At 38.0% G+C, this 16,063-nt stretch overlaps 1 protein-coding gene across 13 annotated transcripts in view; it reads right to left on the bottom strand.

The window, feature by feature from the left end:
• EPB41 (erythrocyte membrane protein band 4.1) overlaps nt 1-16,063 on the bottom strand; it is a 203,729-nt gene that overhangs the window by 123,462 nt on the left and 64,204 nt on the right. For 11 of the 13 annotated variants that reach the window (XM_032647503.1, XM_032647541.1, XM_032647484.1 and 8 more), the window contains one exon: nt 632-1,106. In XM_032647503.1, coding sequence (XP_032503394.1) covers nt 632-1,099 — 468 coding nt within the window. In that variant the 5' untranslated portion in view covers nt 1,100-1,106. Of the gene's footprint in view, nt 1-631; nt 1,107-16,063 lie in introns of those variants that run through there. The other 2 variants (XM_032647532.1, XM_032647585.1) reach the window with 1 other exon arrangement.

Raw genomic sequence — 16,063 nt, 5'->3', positions numbered from 1 at the left:
CTCATGATTTTTGGACAGATGACCAAATTCACAAATCACATTTAGTTTACACTGTGACACAATTAAGGCTCCACCCAACTACTATATATTACAAAGGTGATATAAAGAGCTAACTTTCCTCATCTATATCCTACACTCTGTGGGAATATGACCTAGTTGGAGAAAATGACAAAGATAAGGCAGACACGGTTCAAACTTATCACACACCTCTGGGTGGTCTGAATCTATCTCATGACTTTTATAAAGACTTCCATAAAAGGACCATGTTTGCTGATAAATTACTCCATTTCTAATAATTCCACCAAAATAAACTCTAAACCACTTCACTTTCTTCCCACCCACCCCCACCCCCAGCCTCATTAAAAATCCTGGACTTTTTGCATTATAATAGCAAAATGTAAACTCGTTTGATACATTTCTTTCATTTTCTTTTCTTTGATTTATGTCGTGTAAGTATCTTTCTAAAAATCAAGTTACCACTGACTACATGAATTTCTTTAGAGCAGAAACTCTGAAGCATCATGTTACTTATCACTAACAACTGGCTAATAAGAAATAAAACCAAATGTTCTTAAATGAAAAGTAAAGTGTATAACCCCCCTTCACCTCCCACACATTCGCACACCCTCACCTGTGTTTCTGCACTGCTTAATGAATGAAGATCCAAGGATGGGTCTGTTTTGAGCTCAGGCTCAGGAGCTGCAATCGGGGCCTTTAAAATGATCTCTTCGTCAAGACTGGCTCCAAATTCTATCTCTTTATGACCTTCACCTTTCTCTTTCGCTGACTCTACTTCTTTGCCTTCCTCCTCAGAGACCTGAGATTTAGGCCTTTTGAGAAATGAGGAGAACAGCCGTGACAGGCCCCTGTTTTCTGATGTCCGCTCCTTGTTCTTGGTCAAATCTTCATGTGTTGGAGTGTCTCCATTGGATGTTTTCAGCTTCTGCTCACACTGATTATCTCCCTCGGCTGCTGCTTGAGGAGCCTCTTCCAGCTGAGTTTCCTGTTGACCCGAGTTTGTGGCTCCCTCACCCTCTTCCTTCTGTTGTTGCTGCTGTGGATTTTCAGCCTCAGCCACTAAACTCTTCTCTGTTGTCATGACGTTGCTATTAAAAGGAAGATGGAAAAGGGGAGCTCTTAGAAGCAAAACACATTACTGAAGGCAAAACCCTCACTTGGGTCAAGTGTGCAAGAATTAATATTTTTAGGTATTTAATCAGCAACAGACAGTACTCCAGCCCATTAAACATAAGACTTTCCATTAAAGCACAAAAATATCTTACCTATACATCCTGGATAAATTATTAATGCCTTGACTTGCTAAAGTTATGACATAGAGAAATTAGCTTAAAATAGTACCCTCTGAAGCCACCTTAGTGAAATGTATCATATTTTAAATTCAAAGCTCAGAACTGGACATAGCAAATACATTTTTATCCTTCCTAAAAAAAAGATGTTATTTATACACTGTCCTTTGAGGGTATCAGTCTTCAGGTGCTAGATTTGCAGGAATTATATGCAAAATTCTCTGCACCCCAAGAGATAATGGGATTAAAAGGTTCCCCAACTCTTTATTATTCTATTTCTTTATATTTCTCAGAATGCATAGACTTCATATTAAGAACAGAAATGTAGAATTCTGTTCATTTGTTATCAGACTTGACAACAGCAATGACAAGTATACAGTTAAAATAATCACAAAAGAATTCCTTAGGTTTTCGTGTTACAACAGTAAATTACAGCCTCTTGCAGAAGAATACAACTTTAAGTTCTTTAAGACCTTTCTTCCTTCTGACAAATATGATTTTAAATGCTCATCATTTTTAAGAGTAGCAGTGAACTATTACAACAGAGGAAACCAGAGAAATAATAGAGAAAAAGAAACAAAATAGAGAAGAAAAATTTAGAAAGCAAATGTTGATTCAAGTATAAGAGAGGAGAAGGCAGGCTGTAGACCTCACATATTTCAAACTTGTTGGTTTCTAGCCTCCTGATCTCAAAAATCCCAGTATTATTAGTTAAGCCACATAATAATGGCAAAGAGCAATGTCACACCTAGTTTACTAAAGGATAACCAACACACAAGGGAACTTTTGAGCAATTTGACTACTGATGGCCTTATACTTTGAGTCACTGCTATACCTAAAAGTACTCCACTCAAAAAGCAGCATTTACATTGTCTCTGCTTCTGCTCCATACTATTTAGATGAAGTAATTTCATTTGGATGTTAACAATCCGAATTAATGAACCATATGTAGCTCATTCCCTCCTCAGGCCCTTTACACTTGCTGTTCTCTCAGCCTATGATGTTCTTCTCCTAGATATTTGAAAGATGGCCCTCTCCTCATTACTACGTCTGCTCAGATGTCACCTCTTTAGAAAGCCCTCCCATACACACCCTATCTAAAATAATGGCCCTTACTCCTCCAGATGGCCTCACAGCACCTACTGTACTTATTATTATTTACGAATATGTTAACTTTTTTGTTTACTGGTTTATTGTCTTCCATTCCCCCAGCTAAAATGTAAGTTCCATGAGGACAGAATGGTCCCTGGCACATTATATGTATTAATAAAAGTCTGTTGAATAAATTAATTTCAATTGAATATACCTGACAAATAAAAACTGCAAAGGTGTTCTCTAAATTATTCGAGTAAATTTACTTCAAATGCATAGGTCCTATGCTAGGTGCCTGGGATACAACAGTAAACAAAACAAAACAAATAAGGTCTCTGTCATCATGGAGTTTATATTCTTGATTAAACTTTAACCAGTATAATGAAAGAAAATTTAAGAGAACTCTTATTTACAATATGAGTGAAATCTAAATAATTATGTGTAAATGGAACAAAACAGTGAAAACAACGGAAGGAAGTTAATAGTACTGAGAGCTATTTCCGTGTCAGGCCCCGGGTAAGGGATATTATCTACATTATTTAAATTAAGCCTTTCAACAACCCTGAAAGGGAAAGAGGAATTGCTTAACCTCATAGTTGAGGAAACTGAAACTCAGAAAGTAATTGGCCCAAGGTCACACTGCTAGTAGGTAACAAACCACTATAAGTGGTATTGAAATAAATAAAGGTATATTAATAAAAGGAAAAGCCTTTATGTGAGCTCTTACTGCTGATCTACTTAAATTATTTTATTTTGAGCATTAAAAATATTTTAAGCAATAAAAATATTTACGAAAGCATATTTTCTAGTCTCATCTATTAAGTCATCAAAGTTATTCTGCGCAAATAAAATAATCAATTAAGTCTTTATAACATCACTTAAACATTTACCAACCAATACACATTCTGAATTTGCTACCCTTGAGTGAGGTACACTTGTACTTAAAAGAAATAAGCTTGTTTTCAATTCCTCCTTATATTAGGAGTAGGCAATTGATTTTTCCAAAATTCTTTTTCTTTAATCTCTAAGTAATCAAACTTGACCCAGAAAGAAAACTTGGATATCAAACCACCAGCTATTCTAAAAGAGTAATGATTTGATTTGAGAGCACCAATTTACTTCATACTTCCTTTGCAAAAATAAACAGAGGACAGGCTGAGAACTGAGCACTATTTTCCATGGATTTCGGATATGACTTTATTATTCACCTTCCTGAAAAGACACAGAAACCATTTCTATATTAAAATTTTCCTATACAACAGACTTTACAACAAGGTCTCATAAAGATCCATAAAAAAGTTACAAATCATTTGGGAACATTTTAGCAGATATGAAAATCACTCAAACCTTACTTCTAACAATCTTGTACTTGTACCTTTCAGTAAATAAAGAGTATTTTTCTTGTGTTTTCAATATTTTCTTATCATTGAAAAAAGAAAAAAGATCTTCTAAGGATATTCCTATAATTGCTTTCACATGAAAGGGTGTCATCTCCAAGAAAGTAGCTGAATGAGTACTCAGTTGTTTTAAAAAATACACACACACAGATGGTAACAATCTGTATGCTATATGAATGCTTGTTAAATTTTAATGTGCATCGAATCACCCAGTAATCTTGTTAAAATATAGATTCTTATTCTGCAGGTCTGGAATGGGGCCTGAGACTCTGCATTTCTAACAAGCTCCCGGATGTTGCCACTGCTGCCGGCCCACTGACCACACTTTGAGTAGCAAGGCAGAGAAAATCATTATTTCTTTGGAAACATACTCAAAATGCCTGAGAAACAAAGATGGCAAAAAGCTACTTTCAGAAAGTGAAACATGAACAGTGAGAAATACTTGACACACAAATGCTCAACAAATGCTTGCTGAATTAATGAATGAAGCATGGGCTTCCCTGGTGGCTCAGTGGTTAAGAATCCGTCTGTCAATTCAGGGGACACGGGTTTGAGCCCTGGTCTGGGAAGATCCCACATGCTGTGGAGCAACTAAGCCCATGGGTCACAACTACTGAGCCTGCGCTCTAGAGCCCAAGAGCCACAACAACCGAGCCTGTGTGCCACACCTACTGAGGCCTGTGCACCTAGATCCCATGCTCCGCAACAAGAGAAGCCACTGCAGTCAGAAGCCCACGCACTGCAACAAAGGGTAGCCCCCGCTCACCACAACTAGAGAAAGCCCGCACACAGCAACAAAGACCCAACATAGCCAAAAGTTTTAATAACAATAATAAATAAAATAAATTTTTAAAAAATGAACGAAGCAAAGAATGCAACATATTATTAAATGTGGAAGCTGACGATTAACATTTTTTTAGAACTCATTTGGTGCTTAATCAAAAGTTAATTGAAAATTTTAACCACAGATCTGTGGCAATTTCAAGTTGTCTATGCAGCCGTGACACTTGCCTAGAGTCAGTTTCTGTGTATCTCTATTGATATGCTCTCTTTGCCACATTTAGGAAGGAATGATCCAGTCATATGAATTAAGAATTAAAGAATAACATCTATCAGTGCAAAACCAATACATTTTGCCACATAACTGGACATATGTAAAAAACAAGCTGAATACAAGTGAAAAAGAGATGAGAACACAATATAAGGAACAAGCAGAAGGGCAAACAAATTCTCCCAGAACATATAGAAACCAACCTCAGGTATAAATGCAAGAAAACAACCAGGAAATAAGACAATGCAGATTCAGCAGAGATGCTACAATTCAGTCTATGCAAGGAAAAACAGATAAAAATGAATTATTAAGGGCAGTTTTCACGTATGTTCTTTCCAGCCATGCACACATGGGTAGCAATGCATTTAGTAAGAGTCACAAGAGCAAAAGGAGGTGGGGTGGGTGGGGGATATAAAAAATGAAACTGATAAATCAGGCAAGTATCCCCAGTTAACTCTGAGACTGATCAGAAATAAGCAAAAAATAAATAGCAAAAAGAAAAAAATCCTATGGGCCATTTACTAAAAGCTCAAATAAACTCATCCTGACAAATCTGTTACACATGCAGCCAAGTTCTCCACCTTACAAAAGATAGGATGGGTAACCAGAAAAAAAGGCACAAAGAAGTCAAGCAGCAAAGACAGGATAAATGCTCTACAAGCAGGCCCTTCCTTTGTAAATGAGACTATTTTTCATTCTGGATCCAAAATCCAAAAGGAGGTATCTATTTACTTAATGTCAGAAAGAGGTCTTCTGATTTAAAAAAAAAAAAATCAGCACAGCCATGAAGACAAAGTGATGAGTTCCCATTCCATCTCAATCCTAATCCTCCAAACCCTAGGAATTATACCCCATCTGGTATCAAAGATACACTTGTTTTAACAGTGTACATCTGTTGACTTCAGGCAAATCAGAGCTTTAAAAACCTGATACTGAGCAGATTGCAAGGGCCAGATGATATCTTTCAACTTTTTTGTATCTCTTTCTAACATTACTATCGTCAGTTATCCACTAATGTTTAAGTGGAAAACTCGGTTAAAAAAAAAACAAACACTACGGGCTTCCCTGGTGGCGCAGTGGTTGAGAGTCCGCCTGCCGATGCAGGGGATACGGGTTCGTGCCCCAGTCCGGGAAGATCCCACATGCGGCGGAGCGGCTGGGCCCGTGAGCCATGGCCGCTGAGCCTGCGCGTCCGGAGCCTGTGCTCCGCAACGGGAGAGGCCGCAACAGTGAGAGGCCCGCATACCGCAAAAAAAAAAAAAAAAAACACTACAGTTTGGCACCACTAAGAAAATTTCCCTTACAATCACCATTTAGGGATAAAATTTAATAATTTAATTATTGGTAATACTCCTCAAATTAGCTCACTGAACATCTATCAGTGTTTACTGGGTGCTAATCATGTATAAGGTTTTGGCTCAGCTATTTGAGAGGGACCCAAAAAGGATAATATACAATTCTTAAGGAGATAAGACATATATACAAATTACTAAAACACAAGGCAGTACCCGGTGCTTAATCAGACAGGGCCTCATACGTGGAACCAGTTAAGCACTAGAGAAGTACAAAGTAAGTACTTTCAACTAGAGTGATCACAAAAGGCCATGTGGAAAGGTCGCTTTTTAAGTTATGCTTTGAAGGATGAGTATAAGATGTCAATACAAAACAACCTAAAGTGCAAAGAACAAATGAAATTCCAGATAAGGGACTGAACTGGCATTAGTACAATACTGTAGCTATTCAAGAATTAGCAAGTAGTCCAGACTGGGTGATATAGGGCTACAAAAGGGAAGTAGAAGGAAATAAGGTTAGATTAGTTGCCATTTAAAATTAATTCTAACTGAAATAATAATAGTAGCTACTTTTATTAAGTACCTACTAAACACCATACATTATTCTACACACTTTACCATGTTATGTTAGAACGAGTCTATAAGGCAGGTGTTTTCATTTCCCAGATAAATATCAATAAACACGTTCTGGGAGGTTAAAATTTTTGCCTCAGATCACAGAAGTAAGCCCATGTTTTAATGAAACTATTAATATACTACAAGCTGGTGATTCTATTGTAAATTCCCAGTATAGTGTCTGTCTTTCCAAATCTTGGTATTTCTACCCCACTGTTCTCTGCTAAAGAAAACCCTAACTGGAACCCTCCTACACTGTTGGTGGGAATGTAAATTGGTGCAGCCACTATGGAAAACAGTATAGATGTTCCTTAAAAAACTAAAAATAGAGCTACCATATGATCCAGCAATTCCACTCCTGGGCATCTATCCAGAAAAGACAGAAACTCTAATTTGAAAAGATACATGTACCCTAATGTTCATAGCAGCACTATTTACAATAGCTAAGACATGGAAACAACACAAGTGCCCATCAAGAGACAATTGGTTTAAGAAGATGTGGTATAAATATACAATGGACTATTACTCAGCCATTAAAAGAATGAAATATTGCAGCAACATGGATGGCCCTAGAGAATATCATACTAAGGGAAGTAAGTCAGACAGAGAAAGACAAATATTATATCACTTATATGTGGAATCTAAAAAATAATACAAATAAACCTATATACAAAACAGAAACAGACCCATGGACAAAGAAAACAAACTTATGGTTACCAAAGGGGTAAAAGGGAAGTGAGAGAGGGATAAATTAGGAGTACTGGATTAACAGATACAAATTACTATACAAAAAAATAGATAAGCAAGAAGGATTTACTGTATAACACAGGGAACTATATTCAATATCTTTTAATAACCTATAATGGAAAATAAGCTGAAGAAAAAAATATATATATATATATAACTGAATCACTTTGCTGTACACCTGAAACTAACACAATATTGTAAATTAACTACACTTCAAAAAGGAGGAGGGGGAGGGGGAGAGGAAACTCCTATCTGTTAAGAATTTATGGACAGGCTTTCAATCTGGCCAAGACCACCTCTATTCCCACCAATTTCAAGTCCCCAATTCATGTACATATTTCTCTTCCCATGGAGTGTATGTGAAGATGGAATGGGGAGACAGGGAAAGACAGGCAAAAAAAACAGATTATGAAAGGACTTGAATATCATGCTAAATAATCAGACTTTATCCTGAAGGCAGTGGAGAACCACTGAAGGTTTTTAAACAGGGAAGTGGGTAAACAAAGTGAAGGCAGGACAGACTAGAAGCAGAGAGAAACTCAACAAACAACTGGGTAAATTCAGGTTATCAGTGAATAAATTCACAATGGGAATCCCTAGGGAAGCTGAAACCAATACTGGGCAGAGAAACTTGAAAAGCCTTGCAACCAAGGTTTAAGAGCTACTGTTGCCCTTAGTTTCTCTAGCTTATTCTCATTAGCATGTTTCTCAATAACACAGTCAATTTCATGTCTGAGCCCAAAGGTATTTTTATAACATACTTCCTTGACCCACTCTGATAAATGGCTTAGTAAAAGAGGTCTAGCAATAGAACCAAAGTAGAAAAGAGAAGGGAAGAGAGACGGATACCTCACAGGCATCTCAATACATGCCCAAAATTAAACTCTTGATTCTCTTTTTCCTATCCCATTAACTGGCTTAATCATACCATCTAGTAGCTCTAACAAGAAACCTGTCATCCTTGGCTCAGCCTTCATTTCGCTTCCCAATCAAATCCATCTGTTAATCCTATAACCTCCAAAATAGAATTAGAATCAGTCTACTTTTCACCTTCTATACCACTACCATGTTTGTGCAAGCCTCTTTCACTTCTCCTTGTATGCTCTCAACACCCTCACCTTGTTCCACTTTCCTCCTAGCCTCTATCCTATAGTCATACTAACCAAGTGTTCTCCTGGCTTAAGTCATTTGTGCATGCCATTTCCTTGGACTGGAATACACCCCCACCCCCTGCAATAAGGCTGGTTTCTTCTTATACCTCAAGATTCAGCTTGAATAATTCCTCCTCAAAACAACCTTCCGTGACTGCCCTAATATCTACATAAGTCTCCCCATAAGTCCCTTCCCCAGTTCTCTACCCAGTACCTATTTATTTCCTTCACAGTACTTCTCTCAATGTATATGAACATACTTGTTGTTTACCTGTCAGTGTCTGTCTTCCCCAATCCACCACCTCCAACCGCACTGCAATATCCATAACAGAAGGACTGTTTTCCCTTCCATGGTATACCTAGTACTTAGAACTGAACTTGTGCTGCTACCTAGCACAGAACCTAGTATCTAGCACAGAACACTGTAGATATTCAATAAATATTTGTTCAGTAAATGGATAAATATAAGGAAAAAGAATAACTTAGGTTTAACCATATCAATTATACATATACAGGATGGATGTTATTCAATTTGACAACAGTTCATAAGAAAAGAATGTTAAGGTCTTGAGTGAACACACTCCAACAGAGATAAAATTCTAAAACAGCTAACAATCTTTAGCTGCATTGCTAGACTTATAGTGACCAAAGCACTCATTTGACTCTTCAACATGTATTTTCTGAGAATGTTACAGTGTTCTAGGCAATATGGTAAGCAGTAGGGCTACAACAGTGAGAAAGACAAACATAGTCCCTGACCTCCTGGGCTACGCTCTCCATCCAGAAGATCATGGAAAGTAACAATCGCTCAGTTCTCATTCGTTATATTACATTTTAAATCTTACATTCAGCTCTGGGCAGTTTATTTTAAAGCAGCGGTCCCCAACCTTTTTGGCACTAGGGGCCGGTTTCGTGGAAGACAATTTTTCCACAGACGAGGCGGGGATGGGGTGGTGGTGGGGGGTGGAGGGCGGAAGGATATGGTTCAGGCGGTAATGCGAGTGATGGGGAGCGATGGGGAGCGGCGGGGAGCGGCAGATGAAGCTTCCCTCTCTTGCCCACCACTCACCTCCTGCTGTGCAGCCCGTTTCCTAACAGGACGGGGACTGCAATCGGTCCACAGCCTGGCGGTTTGGGGACCCCTGTTTTAAAGAAACCAGAATCTGTCCAAAGAAGAGATATAACATAATGATGGAATTTGAAACCACGTCATAAGGTAAATAATTGAAAGGTATTAGGATGCTTAACCTAGAAAAAGAGAACAGAGAACAGGGAAGTGATTGTTGCCCTCACAAATTTCAAGAGCTGCCACATTCTATGTGATTCCTAAGAGCAAAACTCAGATTAGTCAGTGGAAATTACAAAGACGCAGTTTTCATTTCAAAATAAAAGGAAGAAATTCCTAATAATTCGAGATATCTAATAATTTAATGATCTTCTTGGGAATGGCGAGCTTATTATCACTGGAAATATTCAGTCAGAAGCTGAATGACCATCTGTCATGGATGCCAGAGAAAGGGTTCTTCCATTAAGTGGGTCCTTGCATTAAGTGACCTCTAAGGTTCCATGCAATGCTAAGATTTTACAGATAGAAGGAAGGTAAGGACGAAAATAAAAGGGACATTAGAATAGTGATGCAATTGGGTTATTTTTTAAAAGGCTGTAGTATAAAGTCAGTTACCATTTGGGTTAGGAGAATAAGGGGGAAAAAAAGGATAAAAGGCCATTTTACTTCTCTAATCAGAAAACAGAATCCAGTAACATTCCTTCAGACAGAAAGAAACAAATGTTCAAGTATTGAAGTCTCAGAAAATTAACTAGAAAATAGTTTGTTTCCCAGTAAAATCAATCTCCTCAAAATGCAGGAAAGTGTCTTTCCATCGTAACTCAATTTAAGTATGCTAATTAGCACTTCTAGAAAAACAGGATAACCATCTATGTAAAATATATAAATGGTAGTTTAAAATATACAAAAGAGCTTCTTTGTGATTCTCCCTTCATCCTCCCAAAATTTTTTGGACCTTAAACTACTCCTTATGTGGACTATTAAAGAATACTTGCCATACTGAGTGAATCAGGAATGTCACTCAGCATGAACATGCTGTTTTCAACAACTTGATTTTTAATTTAAGTCATTTCCATGGTGACTAACACCATTGAATCAACTCATTCAAAGATATTTTTAAATAAACAAACTCTTACTCATCTCCTTCTAAGAAGACCAAAATACTGTATGCTCTCTACTTCTCTACAGAATTCAAGCTTGGACTTAGACTATGTCTAGACATACTCTGAAAGTATACCACCTGGGCCCTCCCAGAAGAATGCACTATCCCCGTGATTACTAGGCATCACTGAGGAAGATGTGAGACCAAAACATTCATTTCCCACAGAACTGAGTTTTACTCTCTTTAATTGTCAAAATGTGTTAGTTTAGCCATTCTGAATGGAAACCTTTATTAAATGGATAATGTGCTCCCTTGATTCATTTAAAAAACCTGTAGAACATATTAAACCTTTATTGACTTAGTCATCATTATGAATCTCAATTACTATGCAGCGCTAATGTCCTCAAGGGCTATTTTAAAGTCTATAAGGATGGTGAGCTCTGCCACATGGATTCCTGAGTACTGCGGGGGGGGGGGGGGGGGGGGGGTTTGTGTGTGTGTGTGTGTGTGTGTGTGTATCTGCCTTTAATAGTTTTCCTGTTTGTTCATCCGCAGAATTAGCTTATATTTCTTGCTGATGTCAGGATGGTCTGCCAATGAGTAGCTTCCAACATCTCCTTTTCTAATCTGCTGTTTGTTAATCTACCATTGACTAGGAAGACAAATTGCCAAGTGTGTTAAAATTGTGTCTAAAATAAAAGAAGTGCAATGAAAGAGTAAGACTAATGCTTCACATTATTCACTGGAATAATTTAACACGTGGATTTTGTGAAATCTATTTTAGCCCTTCAAATATAAGCCACTTCCAGGTTCCCATTACATTGTAACTAGTTGAGACTGTTAGATAAGTGACCTTCAGATAAATCACACCAATATAATGACCATTCTCTTTCTTTACAAGTAGAGATCAAAAGCTTTAATGCTGTTATTCACATAAAGTGTTGTATTCATATAAACTCTTTTGGAAAACCAAAAACAAAGTAACAGTTTAGTCTGAATATGTAACAGAAAAGGAGAACTATTTAACAGCATCAAAAATCTCAAGGTAAATACAAATAAAACCTGAAAATTTCTAGCTACCCAGGGAGTTTAGCTAAGCCTATGGAACTTTTCTTACACTCTTGTTTCTATTTTATTATCTTAGAGCCAATTTTATTATTATCTTAGAGCCAATTCAATCTAACAATACTTACTAATTTTAAACTCAAGAAATTCCCTAAGATTTATTATACTAGTAAATTTCACTTTAACCAGAAAACTATGGTATAATAATTAACATCCGATTAGAGTATAAATATGAATAGAAATTAACATTGGATCGTGGGTTGCATTAGCAGACATTGTGAAGACTGGAAAATAGGCTATGGTTGTCTCCCACTATTGTTAAATGTGAAAAATATACTACAGTCTACCAGAAGATAAAATGCTTTCTCACACTGTTTGGCACAGAAACAAGATTCAGTTAATGATGGACTATTTCAAATAACCTACTATTTGCTAAAAGCATTCAATAAAATTATTGACTATGCTTGATGACATTTTTGTCTCTCAAAAAGGATGTGTCCTATTATTGTGTACTTAATTCTAAACAATAAAGAATAATTTATTGGTGACATGAATGTATCAGGAAACTTGGCAGAAAATAATAATTTCACAAAGTTGGTGGGGGTTTTTTTGTGGGTTGTTTTCTGGCCGCCCCATGCAGGCGGCTTGTGGGATCCTAGTTCCTCAACCAGGGATGGAACCTCAGCCCCTTGCAGTGAAACTGCGGAGTCCTAACCACTGGACTGCCAGGGAATTCCCCACAAAGTTTTTATACTGAGAAAAGAGGTAGGTCACAGTCAAATATGTAAGCTTATAATAAACAAATTTTTTAAACACTTAAACAAAAGTAAGGCATGATTGCATGGTTAAGGATTCTACAAGCATATAGAACTTGTAAGGATAAGGCAATTCTAGAAAGTGAAGTTCATTCATTACATTTCACATATATATATCAAGTGCCAGATTTTTTTCTAGGCTCTGGGGATATGGCAGTGAAATTTTCTCTACACAATCAGAAATTTTTAGAAAACATGAGGAAAGTATTAAAGACACAGTCATGAACAGCAGGGAGATTATAGGAATATATGATGAAGTTTTAAAAATAGCATTCCTCGGGCTTCCCTGGTGGCGCAGTGGTTGAGAGTCTGCCTGCTGATGCAGGGGACACGGGTTCGTGCCCGGGTCCGGGAGGATCCCACATGCCGCGGAGCACCTGGGCCCATGAGCCATGGCCGCTGAGCCTGCGCGTCTGGAGCCTGTGCTCCGCAATGGGAGAGGCCACAACAGTGAGAGGCCCACGTACCACCAAAAAAAAAAAAAAAAAAAAAAAAATAGCATTCCTGGGCTTCCCTGGTGGCGCAGTGGTTGAGAGTCTGCCTGCCGATGCAGGGGACCTGGGTTCGTGCCCCGGTCCGGGAAGATCCCACATGCCACGGAGCTGATCTCCCTGTGCTACGTGGCTGCTTCCCACTAGCTATCTACTTTACGTTTGATAGTGTATATATGTCCATGCCATTCTCTCACTTCGTCCCAGCTTACCTGCCCCTAGCTTCTTCAGAACTTTTTTTTTTTTTTTTTAGATTCCATACATATGTGTTAGCACACGGTATTTGGTTTTCTCTTTCTGACTGACTTTGCTCTGTATGACCGACTCTAAGTCCATCCACCTCACTACAAATAACTCAATTTTGTTTCTTTTTATGGTTGAGTAATATTTCATTGTATATATGTGCCACATCTTCTTTATCCATTCATCTGTCGATGGACACTTAAGGTTGCTTCTATGTCCTGGTTATTGTAAATAGAGCTGCAATGAACATTGTAGTACATGACTCTTTTTTTTTTTTTAATTAAAAAAAAAAAGAGTATGGGCTTCCCTGGTGGCGCAGTGGTTGAGAGTCCGCCTGCCGATGCAGGGGACACGGGTTCGTGCCCCGGTCCGGGAGGATCCCACATGCTGTGGAGCGGCTGGGCCCGTGAGCCATGGCCGCTGAGCCTGCGCGTCTGGAGCCTGTGCTCTGCAACGGGAGAGGCCACAATAGTGAGAGGCCCGCATACCGCAAAAAAAAAGAGAGTATATTACTAATATTAAAAAAAAACATATTCTAAAATTACAGTGTTTTCCAGAAATCTCTGGGAATATGCAAGCCACTTGGGGACAAATACCAGGAGGAATAGTAAGTACCTCTGGCTCTTTGCTCTGACCCATGGAAAGAAAGTGTAGGTACATGACTCTTTTTGAATTATGGTTTTCTCAGGGTATATGCCTGGAGTGGGATTGCTGGGTCATATGGTAGTTCTATTTTTAGTTTTTTAAGGAATCTCCATAATGTTCTCCATACTGTTCTCCATACCTGTACCAATTTACATTTGCACCAACAGTGCAAGAGGGTTCCCTTTTCTCTACACCCTCTCCAGCATTTATTGTTTGTAGATTTTTTGATGATGGCCATTCTGTAGAAACTATAACTTTAGATAATCCACCAAAAGAAGTGAGGATTTTTTTTTTCAGGAGGATAATGAGACTGAAGGGAGAAACTATATAGTTATCTAAATATAAAGGCAAGAGTAAGATGAAGGGATAAAATGCGGTGTATATATGCAATGGAGTATTATTCAGCCTTAAAAAAAGAATGAAATTCTGATATATACTAGTATGACACGGATGAACCTTGGAAACATTATTCTAAGTAAAATACGGCAGACACAAAAGGATGACTATTATATGATTCCACTTATATCAGGTACCTATAGTAGTCAAATTCATGGAGAGAACAAGTAGAATAGTGGTTACCAGGGGCTGGGGGAAGGGAGGAATAGAAAAGTTATTGTTTAATGGGTAGAGTTTCCATTTGGGATAAAGAAGCTCGGGAAATGGATAGTGGTAATGGCTGCGCCACATCAATATACTTAATGACAATGAACTGTACACTTAAAAATGGTAAATTTTATGTTATGTATATTTTACCACAATTTTAAAAAAGGAGAAGAGTACGTTTTCTCTGACTTTTCAAATCCTTGCTAAGTATCCCTCTTGTGTACCCTTGTGGTTCTAATATTTTCATATATATTACACTGTGCTATATTGTAATTGCTTGCTTAAAATGTTTTACAAAGGCAGCAACTATATCTGTCTTGCTAATCTTTACATCCTTTGCATTTATCACGATTGATACTCAAGTAATTTCTGAATAAATAAAAGCACTTTCTAGATACTTCAGGGGATACAAAAACGAATAAGACATAGTTCATTCATGCCTTCAAGGAGTTTACGATCCAACGGAGGAATATATTTTTTGCTTTCTGACTGATAACCCAGTGTTAAAATGGCTATCCCTTCATTTTAGTTAGTTTGGTATCACTATTAAAATCATGTAAATCTACAGCTGAAAAATACCTTACTTATCAACTATCTTTCATTGAAATATGAGGTCACTAAGGTTCAAAAAAGATAAGCAAAGTCATTTACTTAAGGTCACTCAGCTAATAGTGACTTTAATAACAAACAACTTAATAACTATTAACTCGGCTAATAACTAAGCCTGGGAGGTAGGAACATAGGCATTAAAACCTTCAGGCCGATGCTACTTCCGTCATAAGGCCTAATCCCTCTGAACTAAATCAGAGTTCCTCTGGAGCTGGGGATAACAATGCACATGATCTTAGCTACAATGACCTCAAGCTAACACCGAATATCCTGAAAGATGCTTTTAATTCAAACACCATGGTCTACCCAAATGGAATGGGAAATCCCAGCCACTGTCCCCAAAACCCTCCAGTGACATTTCATATCATTCAGGAAAAAAAGCCAGAATCTTTCCCAACACCTCCCCTGCTCCAGCCACACCAGTCTTCTCACTGTTCCTTAAACATGCTGGCACACTCTGCCTGCGGCCTTTGTTTTTGCTGTTCCCTCTGCCTGGAAAGCTGCTTCCCAGGTAGCCACCAGGCTTGCTTCCTTTGGGTCTTTACTCAAATACCACTTTCTCAGTGAGGCTCTACTCGACCACCCTACTTAAAACTGGAGCCCCCACTGCACATGACTTTTCCTTTTTCTACTTTAGTTTTCTCTGTAGTAATTACTATTCCTTAAGGACATACTATATAGTTTTTACTAATTTGCTTTCTGGCCATCTACCCCACTAGAATATCAACTCCACTGGAGCACAGAATCTGGCCTGTTTCGTTCATTGCTGCAT

The sequence above is a fragment of the Phocoena sinus genome, chromosome 1 (genome assembly GCF_008692025.1).
Source record: "Phocoena sinus isolate mPhoSin1 chromosome 1, mPhoSin1.pri, whole genome shotgun sequence".
Lineage (NCBI taxonomy): Eukaryota > Metazoa > Chordata > Mammalia > Artiodactyla > Phocoenidae > Phocoena > Phocoena sinus.
The sequence above is the reverse complement of the archived record's forward strand: the minus strand, read 5'-3'. Positions and strand labels throughout refer to the sequence as shown.